We start from the raw sequence: 19,946 nt of genomic DNA on the forward strand, positions 1-19,946 counted from the left end.
GACCTCTGTAGCTGGGGCGTGAATATTGGAAGAGCGAGGGGCTCTGGTTTCTTGGTCGCCCCCTCTATAGGTTGGAATGGAAGGAGCTTGCAGGCCACGTGACCAAGGCAAGTCACGTGACAAGGAAGTAGCCGTAACCAGGCCTGTGGGAAAAGTCTAGCTCTGGTGGAGCTCCTGGTAACTTGGGCGACGGGCTTGGATCGGACGATTGGAACCATCTGACCTTTCCCTCAGATGGGAGATATCCTGTGATAGGAAGTGGTAAGTGGGACGTAGAGATTTACACGGAGAGCTAGCGCTTCTCTTTTCTACTCACCCCTCCCTTTTTAAATAGATATTCTGACACAGTGAAAGGAGGTAAGGGCCTTTCCTGAGGCCAAGAGTACTGTTGTGGCTAGAACTCTTTAAAATTGCTGAGTGTTCTTGGCACTGGAAATGCTTTTCTCTTAAGAAACATGTTTTTTTTTTTTTTTTAAGATGACGGACGGGTAAGGTGATCTTAACCCTTGACTTGGTGTTGTCAGCACCACGCTTAAGTAACATTTTAATCATCACACTTGGAATACTGTATAGTTCTGGATGCAAAATCCAGGGAAAATATGGGGTTAGGAAAAGTCCAGGGAAAGCAGACTCGATGAGCAAGTAGTGAAGGGGAGAAGTCCTGCTAAATGTCCTGGAGAAAGGAGTAAGTACACAGAAATATCACTTTGCTTCCATACTGCAAACTAAGGAAACTGATTATAGCCTTTGAATAAGGTAGGATACAAGATTGAAAAATATGAATAGATCATCCCCTCCACACATGTACAAAAAAGTGTATATACTTCACTGGTGAGAGACTGATTTGTAATAATTATTCAGGGAAATAGGGATGTTTGAAGAACTGAGCTTGTTTTACCCATTCTAGGGAGGACAGCATAATTTTGAGGGATCATTTTGATTTTGAGCCCCAGAACTAAACAAACACTGTCGTTGGCTAGAATAACTTGGTGGTATTTTTCCATTCATTTTGTGCATATTGTTCTTAAAAAGGTTGTGAGAGAGGAGCCTGGGAAACAGAGATCCCAGGATATTAAAGGGCCTGGAAAAGTGGCCTTGAAACATGAGTTTTATATCTCTTTTTGTTTGGGACTGTCTAGGGAAGGAAGCTATTTTGGGGCAAAGGTTTTTATTCTGCCCTAGGAATATCATTCTTATTCAGGCGCTTTTGGGGTACATATGTGAATAGGAGGAATAGGTGTGGAGGGAAAATTGCCAAGGAAGGGAGTCAGGAATTTGTAAGTTGGCCACCAAGCTTCAAGTCTAGTTCCTGGGAAAGGAGAATTAGCTGAGGTAGTTGATTTTTACTAGAAATCTCCCTGCGCCCCCTCTCCCATCATGCTCTTGGATGTTTTGGAAGTAGGGTCAGGATCTCAGGCTAGTGCAGGGGACAAGAGCCAAATCCAGCCTGTAGCCTGCACACATCCCTCAAATAAAGCATTTTTTTTTTTTTTTTTTTGGAGGCTGGCTAGTACAGGGATTCAACCCTGGACCTTGGTTTTATCAGCACCATGCTCCGACCAACTAAACTATCCAGCCAGCCCTTTTATTTGCATTTCTAAATGATTGAATAAACCAAAATAATAATAAATTTTGCAACAGTTGAAGTTGTCCATAAATAAGGTTTTATTGGACCCAGTCACACTCATCCGTTTACATATGACAGAGACTGTGTGGCCTACAAAGCCTAAAATATTATCTGGCCCTTTACAGAATAACTACTGCACCCTGGGCTAGTGGGATACTGATGCAGGGGGTTTAGTTTGGGGAGGAAATATAGCCTTAGCAACAAAGACTTTGGAAAGCATGAAATTAAGATGGAAATGTCAGTCCTAAAGCTGATGTGAACTCTCCCATCAGCTTAAGGCTCAGATAGTGATACTGTTCTCTATGCAGCTCGGCTTCAGGTAGTCATAGGGCAGGTCAAGTTGCTCATTCCGGGCTGTAATCTCCATATCCAAGTTTTCCAAATCTGTTTGGAATTGGCTTAGCACAGCTTTAACCTTGGGGCCTGAGAAATATTTTTCTTTGTGATGCCCCAGAGGCACCTGAGATAGAACAAAGGATCCATCAGTTTCTAGTCTGAAGACAGAAACACCTACAGCCCAGCCCCTCAGTCTGATGTTTCTTTTCTGTCTTTTCCCTACCCCTATAGTCACCTCTTACCATGTCTGGCTGGCGGCGACCCAGGAACCATGTGGTGGCCATTTGAAGACAAGCCTGCTGGACATCAGGTAGTGACCCCATCACTGTGGCCATTGTCACATCTTCCTTGGTGGTGGGTGGGGGCATCCGCATTGTGCATGGGGCATTAGGGACCCAGGCATACCAGTCCAGCTGGGGGAAGAAACTGCAACCCTAGGACCTGGTACTTAGGGTTTGGACCCTCATCTCTCCCTTGGGTCTCCCAAGGTCCAGGCACTTCCCTTCAGGGACCTGGGCTCTCAGCTTCCATACCTGGCCCTGGTTGATGGCCCCGTGTTGGGCAGTGCATGTGAAGACACACATGGTAAGGAAATGGCAGAGTTGAGCCTTGGACTGGAAGGAGACAGGGAAACCTGGGCAGGAAAGGAACACAATTCATAGGCTACAGAATAAGAGGAGAAAAATAAAGCCTGATGTCTTAGAATGTCCATATTTTATAATTGATGGGTGTTTGTTTATTTGTTCATTTACTTAGATGTACTTACATCAGACATGGGTTTCAATTCTGGCTCAATTGCTTACAGCTTGGTTACCGTAGGCCAATTACTTAACCTCTCTCAACCTCAATTTTTTCACCTGTAAAATGTGGGCGATACTTATAACTGTATCAAAATCATGTCATAAGTGCTCGATACATAATAATTATTGTTATTATGGAACTATTGGGGGTTGAGATGGTTTAGTGGTTAAGATGCTTCCTCCTATTCCCAGACAGGGAATTACACGTCTCTGAGTTATAAGTTGGGGAACAAGAGCAGTCATGGATTTCCAGTGTCACTGTTAAGAGGGGACTCCCACAAGGGTTATCTCAGGCCACTCATCATTTTACAGTGGATGTGGGGGATCAGAGACCCAATAATCCTACCAGTTAAATGGATCAAATGTAATTACTCCCATTTTATAGATAAGAAAATCAAAGACCAGAGAGGTTTAACTGCTTGTCAGGATTGCACATTTGGAAAAAGGCAGCAGCTGACCTTGAACTTGGGTTCCTGACTGCTAATCCCATGCTGTTTTTTAATTTTAGTACACTTCCTCTAAAAAGCCTGTTGGGAAAATTAGGCAAAGATGAGCTATGAGAACTGAGGGGGAATAAGGGGGAGGGGAGAGTGAAAGGCAATTAGTGGAGGTTAAAGTTAACATGTGCGTTATGGACTAAATGTTTATGTCCCCCCAAAATTCATATGGTAAAATCTAATCCCCAGTGTGATCATATTTGGAGATGGAGCCTCTGGGAGGTAATTAGATCATGAGGGTGGAACCCTCATGAATGGTATTAGTGCCCATATAAAAAGAGGCCAGAAAGCTAGCTAGCTCTCTTTCTGCCACATGAGGATATAAGAAAAAGTCAGCTGTCTGCAACCTGGAAGATGCCCCTCACCAGAACTTGATCAGACTGGCACCCTAATCTCAACTTCGAGCCCCAGAACTGAGAAATAAATTTCTGTTGTTTGTAAGTCACCCAGTCTATGGTAATTTGTTAGAGCAGCCCAAACTGACTAAGACAATGTGAATGTTTGCTTTTAATTTCTAAACATAGATACCGATTGGGGAGAAGATGGCCAGGGAGAGGAAGAAGGGTCTTTTGGGACATGTGGAGCCTAAGGGACAGTACTGAGAAGTACTAGAGAGAGTTTGGGCCTGGAAGGGTGGGAGTGGTGTACCCACAGAATCCCCAGGAGAGGCTACCTCCAGGGTGCAGGTGTTTGCTGCACCCCAGGGCCCATCCATATGACTCCCTAGTAAATGTCTGTAGTTCCACAGACACACAGGAAGGGATTCAAGGTGTTGGTCTGAAGTGTGGGGAGCAGGGTCTGAAGGATGATTCAAAGCAGTCCAGGCTGGCCCCTGTGTGTTACAGAAGGGAGGAGGAACCTAGGAAAAGCTCGAGAAAGGCTATCTCTTCCCCAGAAATTAAAATGCAGGGGGTGGGGGAGGTGACTAAAGGTAGTGGCTAGATCCTGGCTGGGGGATGTGGGTGGTGAAGAGGGAGTGCTGGATTGGCCAAAGAAACCTGAGCCCCAAGGATCAGGGCACTGAGTTCAGATTTGAGCCAACACATGTCTAGTACTGAGTTTGCATCTAGAAATGATCTTGCACTGTGGCAGATGTGCAGTATACCTGGACCTGATGTGGGTGGTAGACAGAAGCAGTCAGGAGGAGAAGGGAGGGAAAGCCAGGGTGGGTTAGCTTTGGCGGGAATATCTTCTCATTTATATCCTCAGGTAGGAAAATAAGGGTTCAAGACAGAATGTGAACTCCAGTAGGGACTGGGCAAAAATCCTTACTGGCTGTGATTCTGGTCTAGTTGTGCCTTATGATATGGCAGGTTAGAGACATCTGTGGCCAGGGGTGGTAACAGGAATAGGGGTTTTGACTGGGTCTCCAAGGAGGACAATCTTTGGGTATTTACAATTGTTCTATCTTAGGAGTTCCTATGGCTTGAAGAATATGTCCCCCAAAGTTCATATGTTAGAAACTTAATCCCTAAAGCAACAGTGTTGAGCTTTAAGAGGTGGATTAATGCCATTATCTCGGGAGTTCAGGAGTGTTTTTTTTTTTTTTTTTTTTTCTTGGCAGCTGGCCAGCACAGGGATTGAATACTGGACTTTGGTGTTATCAGCACCATGCTCCAACCAACTGACCTAACTGGCCAGCCCCACGAGTGCATTCTTGATGAAAGGATGAGGTTGGCCCCCTTATGTCTCTCTCTTGCCAAGTGCTCTCGCCATGGGATGACACAGCAAGAAGGCCCTCGCTAGATGCGGGCCCCTCCACCTTGGGCTTCCCAGCCTCCAGCATTGTAAGAAATAAAACTCTATTCTTTATAAATTACCTAGTCTCGGGTATTCTGTTACAGCAGCAGCAAAAGGACTAAGACAGGAGGTGTGAATGGGATTCAGATACTTTCATGCAAGAAGGGCGGGGTGTGTAATAAGGGGTTGGGGTCCTGTCCCCAGAAGGGCAGACTTGGGAAGGGGCTCTGGCAGAGTCTCCCAGGAGCGCCTGTCTCTGGGACAGATCTTACCTCGGTCCTGGGCCTGGCACAGCCCCACCTCAGTGATCTCCCGACACCAGGCCTGCAGCTCAGGGTCTCCCCTCACAACATCATCCCTTTGGTAGAACAGGTGGATGATCCCCTCCACGTACCTTCCCAGAGGAGAAGGGAGTTGAGCTCTCTGAGAGTAGCAGGCTCCGTCCTCTGACCTCTACTCATTTTTTTCCTGTGACCTCTGCCCACCTGACTCCGACTGTGTGTGAGTCAGATCCTACCAGACTTGTGTTTTGGAATGTTCCCTAGGTCTTTGGCATAGTAGTGTAAAGGAAGGACATGTGGGTTATTAGGTCTAGGAATTCTCTATACCTGGTTGCTAGCCATTCTTCCTAACAAAACCCTGATTCCTCCAGACCCCCAGTCTTCTCACCCACAGCCTTCCTCACTATGTTCCCTACCTGCATCCCAGTCTCTTTCCTTTTCAGAGCCCATCCACTGTCTCCTCACTCTTCTTTGTCTTTCCCCAGGACTGAGCCTCTGCTCCTCTTGTCTGAACTTTGTTGTTTTCTCTTTGCTTTTGCCTCATGCTGACCTCAAGCCAGAGCCCCCTGTCATACCCACCCCCTCCATTTTTCAGCTCCCTCTCTCACCCACCGGGCAATGATCTCCCAGAGCCGTAAAGCATCGTGGGCGTAGAGAGCACTTGGGATTCCCAGCAGGCCCCGGTCAGCCAGGTCGTCAGGAGGACAGAGGGAGCGGTAGGTCAGTTGGGTCACTGCTCGACGGAGCAACTGCACATGGCCCCCTCCTCCTGTGCTCACTGCCTGGAACAAGACAGTTGACAGGTCTTGAGGGGTGGAAGAAGGGCTGGAGAATCATGGCGTACTATAGAAGGGTTTCAGAGATGGGGTTTTCAGATTTAAAGTCATGGCTATAAAAGGGATGAAGTACTTTCATACAGGTGGGTCTGGGATTCTGAAGGTGGCAGGAGATCATAGACAGCTGATGATTAAGTGACTCTGCACCCCCTTCCCTCCTTACCTTATCAAATACTCCTCCAACTGAGATGAGTTGGGTCCGTGCCCGGGTGTTGATTTCCATGGTGTAGCGGGTGTGGGGGATCAGGAGCTGGGGAGGATGAGATTGGAGGGGATGGTTACTGGAGGCCACGCTTGGGTCCTTCCTTGTAGGGCCTGGCACCCAGCATGCTGGTCTTCTCTCTCTAGATACCTTCCTCTCTGCCGCTGCCTTAAAAGGCTAGTTTCCTGCTTCTCTGATCACTTACTCCTCCAACTTTCTTGTGAGTGATCTCTGGAGCCACATTGACCAGAATTTCAAACTGCACATTACCCTCACTTTGACACTCGACCAAGTTAGTAACACTGTTATCAGCAATCTCCACATCTATCAACAGGGGGCAGTAATAGGATCTCTTTTCTCAGAGGGCTGTGATGATGCTTATGCGAGTGATGTATGAAGAGTGTGTAGTACACGTAAAAGTCCTCTAATAGTAGCTGTTAGCATTCTCTTCGTTATTTCTACCTTGAGTGTAGTTACTTGAGTGTAGTTATCTTTTAAGAATCAGCCACTTTTGATTTTCTTTGTGCTTCCCCTATCATTCCCATCCTCATAGCTTAAACTAGCCTCTCATTATCAAAGCTGCACCTCATCCTTTGGTTGTTTCACTGTTGGTTTTCTTTGGGGTGTGGCAGGGAGGGTACTTTCAGACAGAATTAGAGGAGCTATATCTAGCCACCTGCTTGAGCAGCAGAGGGACTGTAGTCAAATATGTCCCTACCCCCAATTAGGCACTGTTGGACCCCCCTCTCCTGCTTTTTCTTAGCTATTAGAGAAGGCCACCTGATTCTCATGAGTTTCTTTTTATCTTAGACTATTGGTCTTCCTTTTCATCAGTTAATATACAGGTTTCATGCAATTTGATATTTATGTGAATTGTTGATGCTGAACACAGGGAACAATCCAAGTGATACCTTTGGTGTTAAAATATCAAAGTAGCTCATGTTAGTCTGAAATTTTTCAGAAAGTTCATGAAAGATGTTGAATGTGATAACCCAAAGTCCACATGAGGAGAAAAGATGCCTGAGGACAAACAACCCCTAATAATAATAACAATAATTGCAACAATTAATGTTTTTTGTAGCACTTAGCATATGTCACACTATTGCGTTATAAAATTTTATACCTTAACAGCCCCACAATGGAGATCCTGTTATCCTTTATTTAAAGATGAGGACATCTGGTAAGTGCTCAGGCCAGGATTCAGGATTCAGACCCCAGCATGCCAAATCCAGAGCTTGCATGGGTAACCATTGCAACACCTGCAGCTTAGCCCTCCTCTGTGTCTGATGACAACTCAGCTGTCTGTCATGGGGTGAAGTGGTTATGGTGAGTGGAGACAGGGAGGGAGCTGAGCTACTAAGGGGAATTGTAAGTGTGAATAGAGACTTCACCTATTCAAGTTGAGCAGAAGATGGTGATGCAGGAGGCATCATGAGATGATAACATCCAAGATTCTAAAGTCAAATAAATAAAAGAAAAAACACTAAAATAACCTAAGATTCTATTAATTAGACTGGTTTCCATTTTGTCTATGTTACCAAAGGGGTAACCTCAAGGGGGTCACAGCTATATTGGCCCGGCTTGGGGGGATTCAAGTGGAGGCCGCACAAAAGAGCTAAGTAGGCATTTCTCTAAGGAAGATATACAAATGGCCAACAGACATATGAAAAAATGCTCAACATCACTCAGCATCCGGGAAATGCAAATCAAAACCACACTGAGATACCATCTCACCCCAGTTAGGATGGCTAAAATCAAAAAGACTCTGAACGATAAATGCTGGCGAGGTTGCGGAGAAAAAGGAACTCTCATACACTGTTGGTGGGACTGCAAAATGGTGCAGCCTCTATGGAAAATGGTATGGAGGTTCCTCAAACAATTGCAGATAGATCTACCATACGACCTAGCTATCCCACTGCTGGGAATATACCCAGAGGAATGGAAATCATCAAGTCGAATGTTCCCCAATGTTCATCGCAGCACTCTTTACAATAGCCAAGAGTTGGAACCAGCCCAAATGTCCATCATCGGATGAGTGGATACGGAAAATGTGGTACATCTACACAATGGAATACTACTCAGCTATAAAAACGAATGAAATACTGCCATTTGCAACAACATGGATGGACCTTGAGAGAATTATATTAAGTGAAACGAGTCAGGCACAGAAAGAGAAATGCCACAAGTTCTCACTTATTGGTGGGAGCTAAAAATTAATATATAAATTCACACACACACACACACACACACACAAACCGGGGGGGGGGGAGAAGATATAACAACCACAGTTACTTGAAGTTGATACGACAAACAAACAGAGGGGACATTGGTGGCGGGGGGAGAGGGAGGAGGGAGGGAGGTTTTGGTGATGGGCAACAATAATCAGCCACAATGTATATTGACAAAATAAAATTAAAAAACAAAAAACAAAAAAACAAGTGGAGGCCCCAGCTGAAACACAATTTCAGCAGTTCTTACCAAACACTCACTTGCATACCTTACTAACAACAAACTCCATGTACCTAAAACTGAACACCTCATTTTCATCCCTAACTGTCTGCTTCTAACTTTACTATTTCTGATAATTACTCTGGTTCATAGCTAAGTTTTTTTTGGGGGGGGGCAGTGGGGCTGGTTCAGGGATCTAAACACATGACCTTGGTGCTATAAGGCTACACTTTAACAAACTGCACTAACAAGCCAGCCCTGGTTCATAAGCTTATATCATTTTTGTGCCCACTCTGCCATGTTCCCTACACGTAAAGTGTCATCAAGCTTTGAGAATGTTTTTGGAGCAAGCACAAGTCTTATTTTGCTGCCTTCTACTTAGCAATAAATACTGAACTCACTGTTTATAAAACTACTGTATTTCTTGGTCAATGCAACACACCCACCGTGTGGGCTTCTAGGTGTTGCAGAAGCTTGGATTTCTAATTTTTTTCTCTCTCCAATCTTGTCCTCAGTCATGCTGTAGCTACTGTTTCGTCCTTTCACCAAGTCTTTGATCTTTTGGATGTGGGGAGGGACAGGCTGCACTCTAGCAATTTTTTTTTCCATTCCTGTCACCACCATGCTAAGCACATCTTTATCCAGCTCACTCTTGTGCAGGTATAAATACACTGCTGGGCTGCTTTCCTTGCCTTTCGATCTGTTTGTACTTAGTTGACTCCTCAGTTGAGGTAGAATATTCTCCATCAATACAATCCAGTTTATAGGCTGTCTCTTGTGATTTCAAACTAGTTCCAGACTTTGATGTCTGGTTGGTTCTTATGGGCACCACTTGTCTTCTTAGCTAAATACAAAATCTCCTAAGGCAGGAGTAAACATTATTATTTGTTTTGGAGGCTGGCAGGGATCCAAACCCTTGACCTTGGTGTCATCAGCATTACACTTTAACTGAGTGAGCTAACTGGCCAGCCCAGGGCTTTTGTTCTACTAACAACATTCCAGCTATAATGCAAGCCCATTGCTAGACTGTCAATCTCTGAGAATTTCAGAGGGCTCCCTTATAAGGTGTCCTGAAGAAATGTTAAGTGACTCAACTTAAAGTACAATTCTCAAGATATACAGTCTTCTTCTATTCACTTACAAATTGCTATAAAGATGTTTTGCTGCTGCAGGATCATTTGATATGGGGCCGTTCCTCTCACTGGGTCTGAGAGAGATGGGACATAGAGCCTTTACCTTGAAGACAGGGTGTAGTCCTGGGAGGCACCTCATGGTGGCGACAGCGATGACTTCAGCCACCAGATGAGTGTTCAGCAAATGATACTGGAGCTGGTGCAGTTGGAAATCTGAATTTCGGACCCAGCACTTTGCCAGGAGCCAGGCAAATGGGGGATCTGAGGGCAGGAACAGTGTTGGGTTTGGGGAGCTGGGACTGGGAGGCTGAATCTGGGAAAAAAAAGAGATATTAATCACTTACTGAACTCCTACTCTGTGTATGACATTATGGTCAGCATTCTTGAGGAAAGAGATGACTAAGATTTTTGCCCCAGGGGGTTATAGTTTAGTAAGAGGAATGAGGAGCCTTCCACCCTGCCTCTCTGAATCTGTGGTGCTGTGACAGCTGGTTGAATGCAGGAGAGGCTGGAAGCATGGAGTCCAGTAAGGAGATTCTAATAGTGGTTTGGGGGAATCGTGATGTGGGTCAGAGCTCAGGTGGTGGAATGGGAAGCAGCTTACTGACAGTATTATTCAACTGACTGTTTTTGAAAATATGAGAGAAAAGATATTCAAGAGACAGTGTTCCAAGATCAAGGCAGATTAAAAAGAAAGAGACAATGGGTGTTCAAAGTCAGAGGTCTTTGAGAGATTAAGTAGTGATTCTCAAATTGTGATCCTGAACTAGTAGCATCAGCATTACTCTGGAACTTGTAAGAAATGCAAATTCTCAATCTCCACCCCAAACATACTGAATCAGAAAGTCTGGTGATGAGACCCAGCAACCTGTGTTTTAACATGTACTTCTGGTGATTCTGATGCACACTAAAGTTTGAGAACCACTGTGTACAGGATGAGAACTCCAAGAGACATTATGACTCTTGAACAAGTACTTCCAGTTGGGTGAGTCAGGGGAGACCAGGCTGCAAGCAAACAGTGAGACATAAGGATAGGTCTTATTCAGTGAGGAAGGGTTTGGGAGCCAAGAGCCAGGGGCCGGGTCCCTGGGAGCAGAGGTTGAGGTGAACAGAGAACAGTGTTGGGAGGGGGATACCCATGGCATGTCACCTGGATGACCATGGGTAGCAGCTTGCCATTGGGCTCCATCTTCAGCATGACCAGGGGAGCAGCCAGGTACTGCTGCTCTCCTCGGATCACGTTGGCTGGAATATCATTGAGTAGGATGAAGTCAGCCTCAAACAGGGAACCATTCTGGAAAAAAAAGGAATGTATCCATTTTTAGAGTTCAAAGCCTACCCCCAGAGGGCCAAGGCAAAGGGCAAGACATTTGAAGACATTTAGTCTAGCTTCTTGCCATTATCCTACATCACTGCCAGAGTCCTAGTGGCAGAACTAGAATACCTGGCCCAATTCCTCTCATTTTAAGTGAAGAAACAGCCTAGTGAGGGTAGATGTCTTGTGCAGGGATATGTGGTAGCAGACCTGGGTTTAGAATCAGGCCTGCTCAATCCAGTTTGCATCATAGACATTGTAAACTGACCCTTTGTCAAGAAGGACAGACCCCTTCCCTGTCATTCCCTAGTAGTCTGCTTTCTGCATTTGGCTCCCATCAGCTCAGCAAATGCTCTTTCCCTCCCAATTCAAAATCTCACTTCCTCTGCCAAATATGCCACAGAGCTTCCCCTAAGTGCGACTGCCACCAAATGTAGCACATGCACACACATACTCCCACCTAGGCCTTGTCCTCCTTCCCTACAGTTCGTCTTTTCCAAACTCAGCTCTCTTTTTCCAGAAAACCTCCCTGATTGTCCGCACCTGATGGCACATTTTTCGCCTTTCTCCTTGCCCATAAACACTGGAGTCAGAACACTGACATCAGCCGGGGAATGTCACTGTTCCTGCTAACATCTTTGCCTCCCACCTGTGCCCTGGGGATCCATCCTATTTCCCCCTTTACGCTAGGAGCTCCTTGCAGTTTTTCCCCTACATTCTTTATCATTTCTAGATTTTTTCCAGCACAAGATTCTGCACCAAGGGGCAGTGGATCCCTGCAGCCTCCCTTTTGCTGACTCATCTTCAGTTTCTCTTCACCACTTGTTCTCCCCACACGACTATGGAGAAAACAATGTCAGGCAGGAAGAGGTACCTGGAGTTCTTTCTCCAACTGAGCCTGAAGACCCTCCATCCATGAGGGCAGCACTAGCCTGGAAGGCAGAGAGGTGGAGTGTCGCAACAGCATGGGGTTGGCGCCATTGAGGAACTGGTAGCCAAAGAACTCATCATCCTGCCAGTGATGGTGAACCTTCTCTGTTGGTGGGGGGGTGGGGGGGTGGAAGAAGGATACTGACCACAGCTCAGATATCCCTCTCCCCGCAACTCTACTCCAGGGATTGACCCTGTACCCAGTCCCTGCATTTTCATTCTTGAGGCCTGAGATGGCCAGGCATCATAAGTTCTCATCCGGCAAGGAGTTATGGGGGACTGTGGAGTGTGAGGGATGGGTCACAAAAGGGGCCATCAAGGGGTTATGGAGAGCTGGGGGAACCACTGACCAGCCAGGACACTATTCTGGCCCCAGAAGATTTGATCAAAGTCTTGTAGGTGGTTCCAGGAGCTCAGGATGGTGTAAACACGTTTGAGGATGATCTCCAGAGACCTAGGACAGGTATTGAGGCATGAACCTATCGGCTGATCCCTCAGCCTCTCACCACAAACCACTGTTCTTGGAACTCCCAGCCCTTATTCCACTATGAGCTCCAGCCTTTTTCTCACCCTGCCTTCCGAGTCCATTCAAAGTCCAGCCTCTTCTCCTCATGGAATCTCATATTTGGAGGTAGATCATCCTTATAGTCTGCAGATATTGTTTGGGGTAACCCTTCCTTCCAGGTGGCCCAGCTGGAAGTTGTGGACAAAGCATCAGGGAGGGAGGAGGGTGTTGAGGTCAGTAGTGGGGGGCAGGGTCAAGGAAAGTGGGACAATTGGGAGGCCTATGGGTGGGTGGTCACCAGTAAATCTGTTGTCTTTCCTTCAGTTCCTTCTCTCGATGCTTCTGGAACACATCCAAGGCATTGTCTCCTGCCAGGCGGGCTGAGGAGATATTAAGATGATTGGCCACACAACTTTTTCTGGTCCTGTGCTCTCCCCTGCTTGTCCTCATCGCCCTTTTTGTGGTCATAGTCCATGTTTTTCAGTCACGCTCTGTTGCTTTTGTCTCTGGCTTTGCTGTACTGGATTGATTCCCAGACACATTTATCCCATCTTTGCCAACTTTGCACTCTTGATTTCCCTTATTTCAGCCCTCATCTATTGCCTGGAGACAAAAATCTCATGTTTACCACATTTTCTTGTTCCTTAACTCATGTTCCCCTACCTGACCCTATTTAATCAATATCTATTATTTGAAAAAAATCACCTTAATTAAGTGGATAAAATCTTAGTTACCCATATGCCCACTCCTGTCTTCTGTTACATATTGCTTTGGTTAATTTCATGTCTTAAAACTCACTTGCCACACCTTTACACCTGTCTTCAAAACAGTCTGTGTTTGCTTTTTTTGCCTGACTTCACCTTCCTGGGACTTTCCATCAGTCTGTATTTATTGGCTTCTTTCTGCTCTTATTTGTACTTGACTCACTTGCCTCAAAGTCGCATGTTTCACGTTTCCATCCTCACTGCCCTTGCCCCTCCTTTGTCTCTGTATTCATCTCGCTCTTTCTTATTTCTCATGGTAAAGAATCCAATATTTGCTGTCCTTTTTCATCCCCCCCTCCCCCGCTGCCAATGTGTTCTTTGTCCTTCACAGTTGTCTTTCATGCTGTTCCAATCAAACCAGCTCTCCAACATCGTACTATTTGTTTCCTTTAGCTGTCTCCTGCTCACAGGTCATCCACCACCTCCTATTCTGTATGGTCCCCTCACCTGTCCCTGCCCTGACGTGTTCTGAGTCACACAGAGATCTCCTTTCTACTTTTACTTTGGTTTTTCTTTTTCCATCATTGCTGCGACTCCCAGCCCTGTCCTCACGTTGCAAGAGAGGATCTCCAGATCACTAATTCCCTGTGCGTCCAGCCCAGCCTCATTCGTAGTTTCTCTTACGCTGTGTAAAACTTCAGGGAATGCATCACTTTTTCCCGTTTCCTGTCTTGCATCCTTGGGATTCCTACAACGAACCAGCCGCGGGCCCATCCTTTCTCTAAGTCCCCTCCGACCTCCCCCAGCAGTGACCATGCCGCTCACCGGTGTCGTCGGGCAGGCTCAGGACGCCCTCGCCCTGCACCCAGCGGTAGCACGGGAAGGCCGCCTCCGCGAGGGCTCCAGGGCCCCGCACCGTGATGCGGTCGCAGAACCACGCGTCGTCCACCAGCCAGAACTGTTTGCGCAGCTTCACGAACTGCAGCGGCCCCAAGTCCTCGGGAACGTCGAGATCGAACTCCTCCTCCTGCGGGGACCAGGCTTAGCAGTGAAAACCACTGAGTTTTGAGGGGTAGGAGGTGGAGGCATGAGTGGGTAGGGGATGAAGGGATCGAGGGGGGGTGGAGTCCTTTACGGAGCCTCAGTGACCGGGGCCTCTAAAGACCGCCTCACCTTGCTCCCCCCTCAGCACAGCCAGCCCCCTGGGTCTCAGACGCCCCCTTTCAGAGCGAGGACCAGGGACCGCGGCGCGTGCAGCGCAGTCACTTGATTGAGCACCATTAACTGAGCGCTCACCGCGCCCGCGCTTGGAGGAGCTTCACGTCTGGCCAGCGGTCGTATATTTACACCAAGGGTCACCTGGAACAGTTGTAGGCTACGAGGACCAGGGTCAGGGAAGGGAGAAGCGGGCCGAGCGCAGCCCGGGCCCCAGGCTCCCAGCCCTCCTCCCGCACCTTCGGTTTCTTCCGGGGCCCCGCTCCCGCCCGCTAACCTTGCCCCGCGCCGGCCGCAGCTGCAGCCCCAGCTCCGCCTCCCCGCGCGCCCCGACCAGCCACAGCTGCACGCGGTTGTGCGAGCCGGAGAAGCGCCAGGCCCCGGTGGCCACGCGGATGCCGTAGTGGCCCATGGCGCTCCCCGGCAGCTCGGTCCTGCTTGATTGCCTGGACCGCCCTTTAAAAGCAGGGTCTGCGGCCCTGCCCTCCTCACCACTTTTGGGCGCTCCTAAGTCCCCGCCCCAGACTAGCCCAAACTTGCGAGCAGAGCCGTAGAGCAGGCTGTGCGAAAGGGCGTAGCTGCGGGAGCACGAGGGGGCCCCGACCAGGTGAGGCCGAGAGGGTAGGTGCGGCGGGGCTCCCCTGGGCCCCCCGGGGCAGGGGCCTCCGGGTTGGAGAGAGCAAGGGTGAGGACACTTCCTGAGGAGCTCAGAGGCAGAGGGGGTGAGTCCATCTTCCAAACAGAGGGGGAAGTCTCTGCTTTTCAGGGCTGGGCTCTGGGGAAGGCAGAGGGCCGGGTTCTGGGAGGCCGGTCTGGGAGGCTGTGCTGGGCACCGGCAGATGCTCTGCTGTTAGGCCGGGTGCGGCCCAGTAAGTCCTCTGGTACCTGATCTCTACCACCTTTGAGCCCTGCCCTTCAATAAATGACCAGGGGTTCCCCAGACTACCTAGAACCTGGGAGAGGAACAGTTTAAAGCCTGCCTCAAATCACACCCCCTCCCCACATACCCTGTTTTAAACATGCAGGCATTAGGATCCCAAGTACACAAAATACTACGGGTCAGACATCTGGAGAGAGGCCTGAGGCAGGGCAGTGAAAGCCTCATTTTGTTCAACCGCTATCATAGAGGGTGCAGAAAATGTCATGGACCCAGGAACACCAGTCTGGGTGTTGGGGTGCAGTATGGAATCACTTAGGGACCCAGCATACATGGGCAATTCCCGTGAACTTTGTCCTTTCCAGGTGAGTACAACCTCTTCCCCTTCTGAAGGTTCCAGGCAAATTTTTATTACCAAGGTATTTCCTGGTCCTTCATGGGTCTTAGGGTAGTAAACCCAGGAGCATCAGGTTGAGCAAGGGCTGGTAAGGGACTTTTTAAACATTAGGAGGATGATTCAGGGCTCAGGCTCCATCACCCATCCGGAAATCAATCAGATGAAGCCTCCTGCACAGTCCCTGTGTAGATCTTTATCCAAGTCATTGTAAGTATTTGGCCCACATTGCATGTTTCTGGTGGCCTGGGCTAGGCCACGGCAAGGTAAATATGCTTTCTTGAGAAATGACTCAAATGACTTGGTGTGCTGGTCGTTGGGAGGATGACTAAGAGGGGGTTCTAGTTCCACCTTCCAGCCTCCAAACCTCACGGAAGTGTCTGTTCTTTAATGGGCACTATTCCCCATCTTATCTTCCAGACCCACTCCTGCCTACATCCTCTGTGCTCCAGACTGGATGTCTACCATTTTCCAGTCCCCAGTTCTTCCATTTTTCTGGGGTCACCCTCTTCTGTGATATGCAAATAAAATGGCTCAAATTCCCAACCTATGTAATAGCAAGATCTCACTTTTTCCACACACTTGTTCATGGGTCACTTTTACCCAGAAAAGAGAGCTTGTTTCATACCTACTTCCAAAATCAGTCCATACTTCAGCCTGCTTCTCCACTGTTTTGTGACTCCTTTTCTGCCCACTCTAGTATATTATGAGGTCACATGCAGAGAGAAAATGAATAATTGAGAAAAATAATCCAAGCTATTGCACATGCTAAATGAGTTACTATGTCTAAACACTTAGAACAATGCCTGATATATAGTCCCTCTAGTATTATCTGCTATTATTTTATTATTTACAATTGAATGTCAGCATCGCTCCTCCAGAAGTTCCTCTGACACACTCAGTTTCTCCATGTTCCTCTATAGGATCCAGCCTTCCGCTGGTGCTGTTACCTCTCAAGATCTTTCCTCCCACTTCTTTTCTTCTTTTTCCTTTTTAAGCACATGCACTATGTTGGGAGAATGTAATTAAAACCAAAATCTTCTCCCTACCCAAGAAACCTCTCCCAAAAGACAGTAGAGAAAGACAACAGCTTTATTATTGAAAGAGCATTAAACCAGAATGTGACTCACATCGCAGGCAATTGCTAAGAGACTGCAAAGGCAGAAAGAAATCTCACTCATATATTCAGATACAACCCATTACATACATACTTTAAAAATAAACAATAACTAGTTCATAAGTAAGAGGATTAAATAGCACCATTTGTCACACATAGTGTAATTGAGGTGACCATCTGTGTTAGCTAATTGGTTTAATTAGAGGAAAACTGCTCATATCTTCATGACAGGAGATAGTTTTGCATCTTAAGCAAAGTGCCCATCTAAGTCAGGTTCCTACCCTCCCATAGAACCGGGGAGATGGAGGCTCTGTCTCCCTTTTTTTTGGTGGCTGGCCAGTATGGGCACCCAAACCCGTGACCTTAGTGTTACAGGCACCACACTCTCCCAAGTGAGCTAATTGGCCAGCCCCTATTCCTTAGCATTTATGTTTCAAAGAAATGGCTGCCAGGTTCTTGAAAAAGACATTCTTGGGTAGTAAAGCTGACAGGAGGATTTACACACACTTCAAAGAGGCAGAAAAGAACTTACACATTTTCTGAAGTGAATGCTGTAAGGAAAGAGAATAGGGAGAAAGTCTCTTCCCTTCTCTTCAACTGGGAGAATTAAGCCTCTTAAAATTTTTATTTGTCCTTACTACTATGATTTTGTCCTTATGTATGCCACAGGAAGGACCAGGGGCTTGATTTTTGCTGGGCCCTGTGCAGTAGGGAAGCCCATACTGGCACATGTACATACCAAAGCTAAACTCTCTCTTCTTCCAGACTCCCAACACCCTGCTGTCTGTGCCAGTAGCCAGCTCTCACATTCTCTTTTCAGAACAATTTAACTTCTTCATCAAAGTTTCTCCCATTAGGTTATACCCCAGGGGGTGTGGGTGAGAGAGGTGGATCTTACATTTCACAGCCAAAAAGGCTTGTTAAAGAGTTCTCCAAACACAAGAATACATTTATCCTTTTCCTTTCTCCTACGCCAGTGTGGCTCAAACCACAGTCAGTTTTGATGATAACTCCATTGTCTCTGCCACATGAGTGTTTGGAGCCCATGTTTGGCACAGGGCCACATAAATTCATATTTGTTCCTTGAGGCATGTACACAATGGACACACAAACATGGCATTATAAACTATGCATTAAAAAAAATTTACCAGAAGAAGACACTGCTGGAAAACTATGAAATTTTAAACTATGTAATCATAGGATGTGATTTCAAGGTCAAAATTGTGTTGTCTATTTTTCCAATTAGTAATTTGGGTACCCACCTGTCCCTATTTGCATGAAGTCCAGCATTTCCCTCTCTGAGTGCTGTCACTTGCTTCTGTTGTTGTCTTATGGTGTAGCTGGACCCTGTCCTGCACAATCTAATGGGTCATTTTCTAGTGTTGAAGGGATGCCTACATAGGCCACAACAGTGACATAGACTTGGGCTTCCAAACTCTTTGTTTGCACAGGTTTGGTCAAGGTCTGCAAGAATGACTGTGGTGCTAGGGGGCTGTGTCCAGACTTGGCCTCCTGAAGCTTTCAGCCTTGGAGCTGAGCCTGGTCATTAGACCAGACTACTTTCCTCATGGAGGGTTCCCTTTTGGGATCTTGGGTGTTCTTTCCTGCTGGGGGACCTCTACTGGGACTTTCTCAGTCTTTCAGAGAGGACTTAATATTGAACAGTGTCAAAAAGAATCAGGGTCTCAATCTCTTTTCTTCTGGGTAGTATCTTGGGTTATTTAGTCAATTTGATCACTCCTGGTCCTCTTCCAACTCTACATAGCAAGGGAGTGTTGAGGTGAGGAATAGAGGATGGAGAGGGTGTGATGGAGAAGGAAGAGCCTTCGTGTGCTTCAAAAAGGTGCCCAAGAGGGATCACTCAAGGTTCAGAGAAGAGACAAGAAAGGCTTGCTCCCAGGTAGCTGTCTATGTCCCTTCAGAGAGAGAAAAGAGCTGGCAGATCCTTGCCCTTTTACTGCCTGTCCCCCTCTTCCATCCCACCCCCTGCCACCCCAACCTTAGAAGGTATCCCCAAGTCATGCCTGAGTCTGCTCAAGTTTCTGTGGGTTCATGTAATCATCTCCAAACATGAATACACTTATAGGGGTGGTTGGTTTTGGTGTTTAAAAAATTTGTACTGTACTATACAAGTATACATTTTTCTGCAACTTGCTTTTCTCACTTATGAGATATATCTCATGGAAATCTCTGAAGCTCAGTAGTTATACATCCAGCTCATTCTTTTAAACAGCTGCATGGTATTTCATTGTATGACTGCTTCACAGTGTATTCACCCATGCCCCTGCTGAGCATTCATTTGTTTCCAGTTTTCTGACATAATATGATGAATACTACAAAGGATATGTTTCTCCTATATTCTGTGTACTGGTGGTTTTATTTCTGTAGGTTGGAGTCCAAAAAAAGAGTGCAAAGAATAAAAGACCACCAGAAGTAAAAACAAAAAACAGAAAACCAAGAACAGACAACAAAGCTGAGTTCCTTTACTTGTCAGGCAAAGGAATACACCAGAGAAGACACTGCCTGGGTAGTTCTTGGAGTCATGGGATAAGTCAGGGATTTTTAACTGCTAGAAAGTGGGTGTTCATAATGTTTATGCTAATTAAACGTTGAAAGCTTATACCCTGGAGAGGCCAGAGTGAGTCCACAGGTTTGCACACAGTTGGTTGAAACAAGTCCCATTGTTCTGTAGTTAGGGGAGCCTTAAGTTAGTTCCAGTAAGTGTCTGGCATACCAAGATCACTTAAAGTTCATGTTTATTAAAAAGCTGTATCTGTTTCCATGTTCACTGCAGCATTATTAACAATAGCTAGGATATGGAAACAGCCTAAATGTCTGTTAATGCATGGATAAAGAAAATGTGGAGTATATACACGATGGAATACTATTCAGCCTTAAAAAAGTAGTAAATCCTGCCATTTGCAACAACACGGATAAACCTTGAAGACATTGTGCTAAGTGAAATAAGCCAGTCACAGAAAAACAAATA

The 19,946-nt window shown here is 46.6% G+C and overlaps 1 protein-coding gene and 1 long non-coding RNA gene across 2 annotated transcripts; one reads left to right on the plus strand and one right to left on the minus strand.

The window, feature by feature from the left end:
• The first annotated feature begins 121 nt into the window (after window positions 1-121).
• Window positions 122-5,079, plus strand: LOC134388168 (uncharacterized). Its single transcript, XR_010024620.1, has 3 exons — window positions 122-261; window positions 2,195-2,273; window positions 4,825-5,079. It is a non-coding gene; the product is annotated as an uncharacterized LOC134388168 (long non-coding RNA).
• On the minus strand, window positions 1,908-14,981 carry ALOX12 (arachidonate 12-lipoxygenase, 12S type). The gene is made up of 14 exons (XM_063110999.1): window positions 14,847-14,981; window positions 14,180-14,381; window positions 12,949-13,030; window positions 12,716-12,838; window positions 12,496-12,599; window positions 12,090-12,250; window positions 11,051-11,194; window positions 10,004-10,213; window positions 6,281-6,367; window positions 5,894-6,063; window positions 5,273-5,394; window positions 2,497-2,597; window positions 2,206-2,376; window positions 1,908-2,087 (listed from the first exon to the last, which is right to left on the minus strand). The coding sequence occupies exons 1-14, from the start codon at window positions 14,979-14,981 to the stop codon at window positions 1,908-1,910; spliced, it is 1,992 nt and encodes a 663-aa protein (XP_062967069.1).
• Window positions 14,982-19,946: the final 4,965 nt, after the last annotated feature.

Source organism: Cynocephalus volans, chromosome 10 (assembly GCF_027409185.1).
Source record: "Cynocephalus volans isolate mCynVol1 chromosome 10, mCynVol1.pri, whole genome shotgun sequence".
In the NCBI taxonomy this organism is placed as follows: Eukaryota; Metazoa; Chordata; class Mammalia; order Dermoptera; family Cynocephalidae; genus Cynocephalus; species Cynocephalus volans.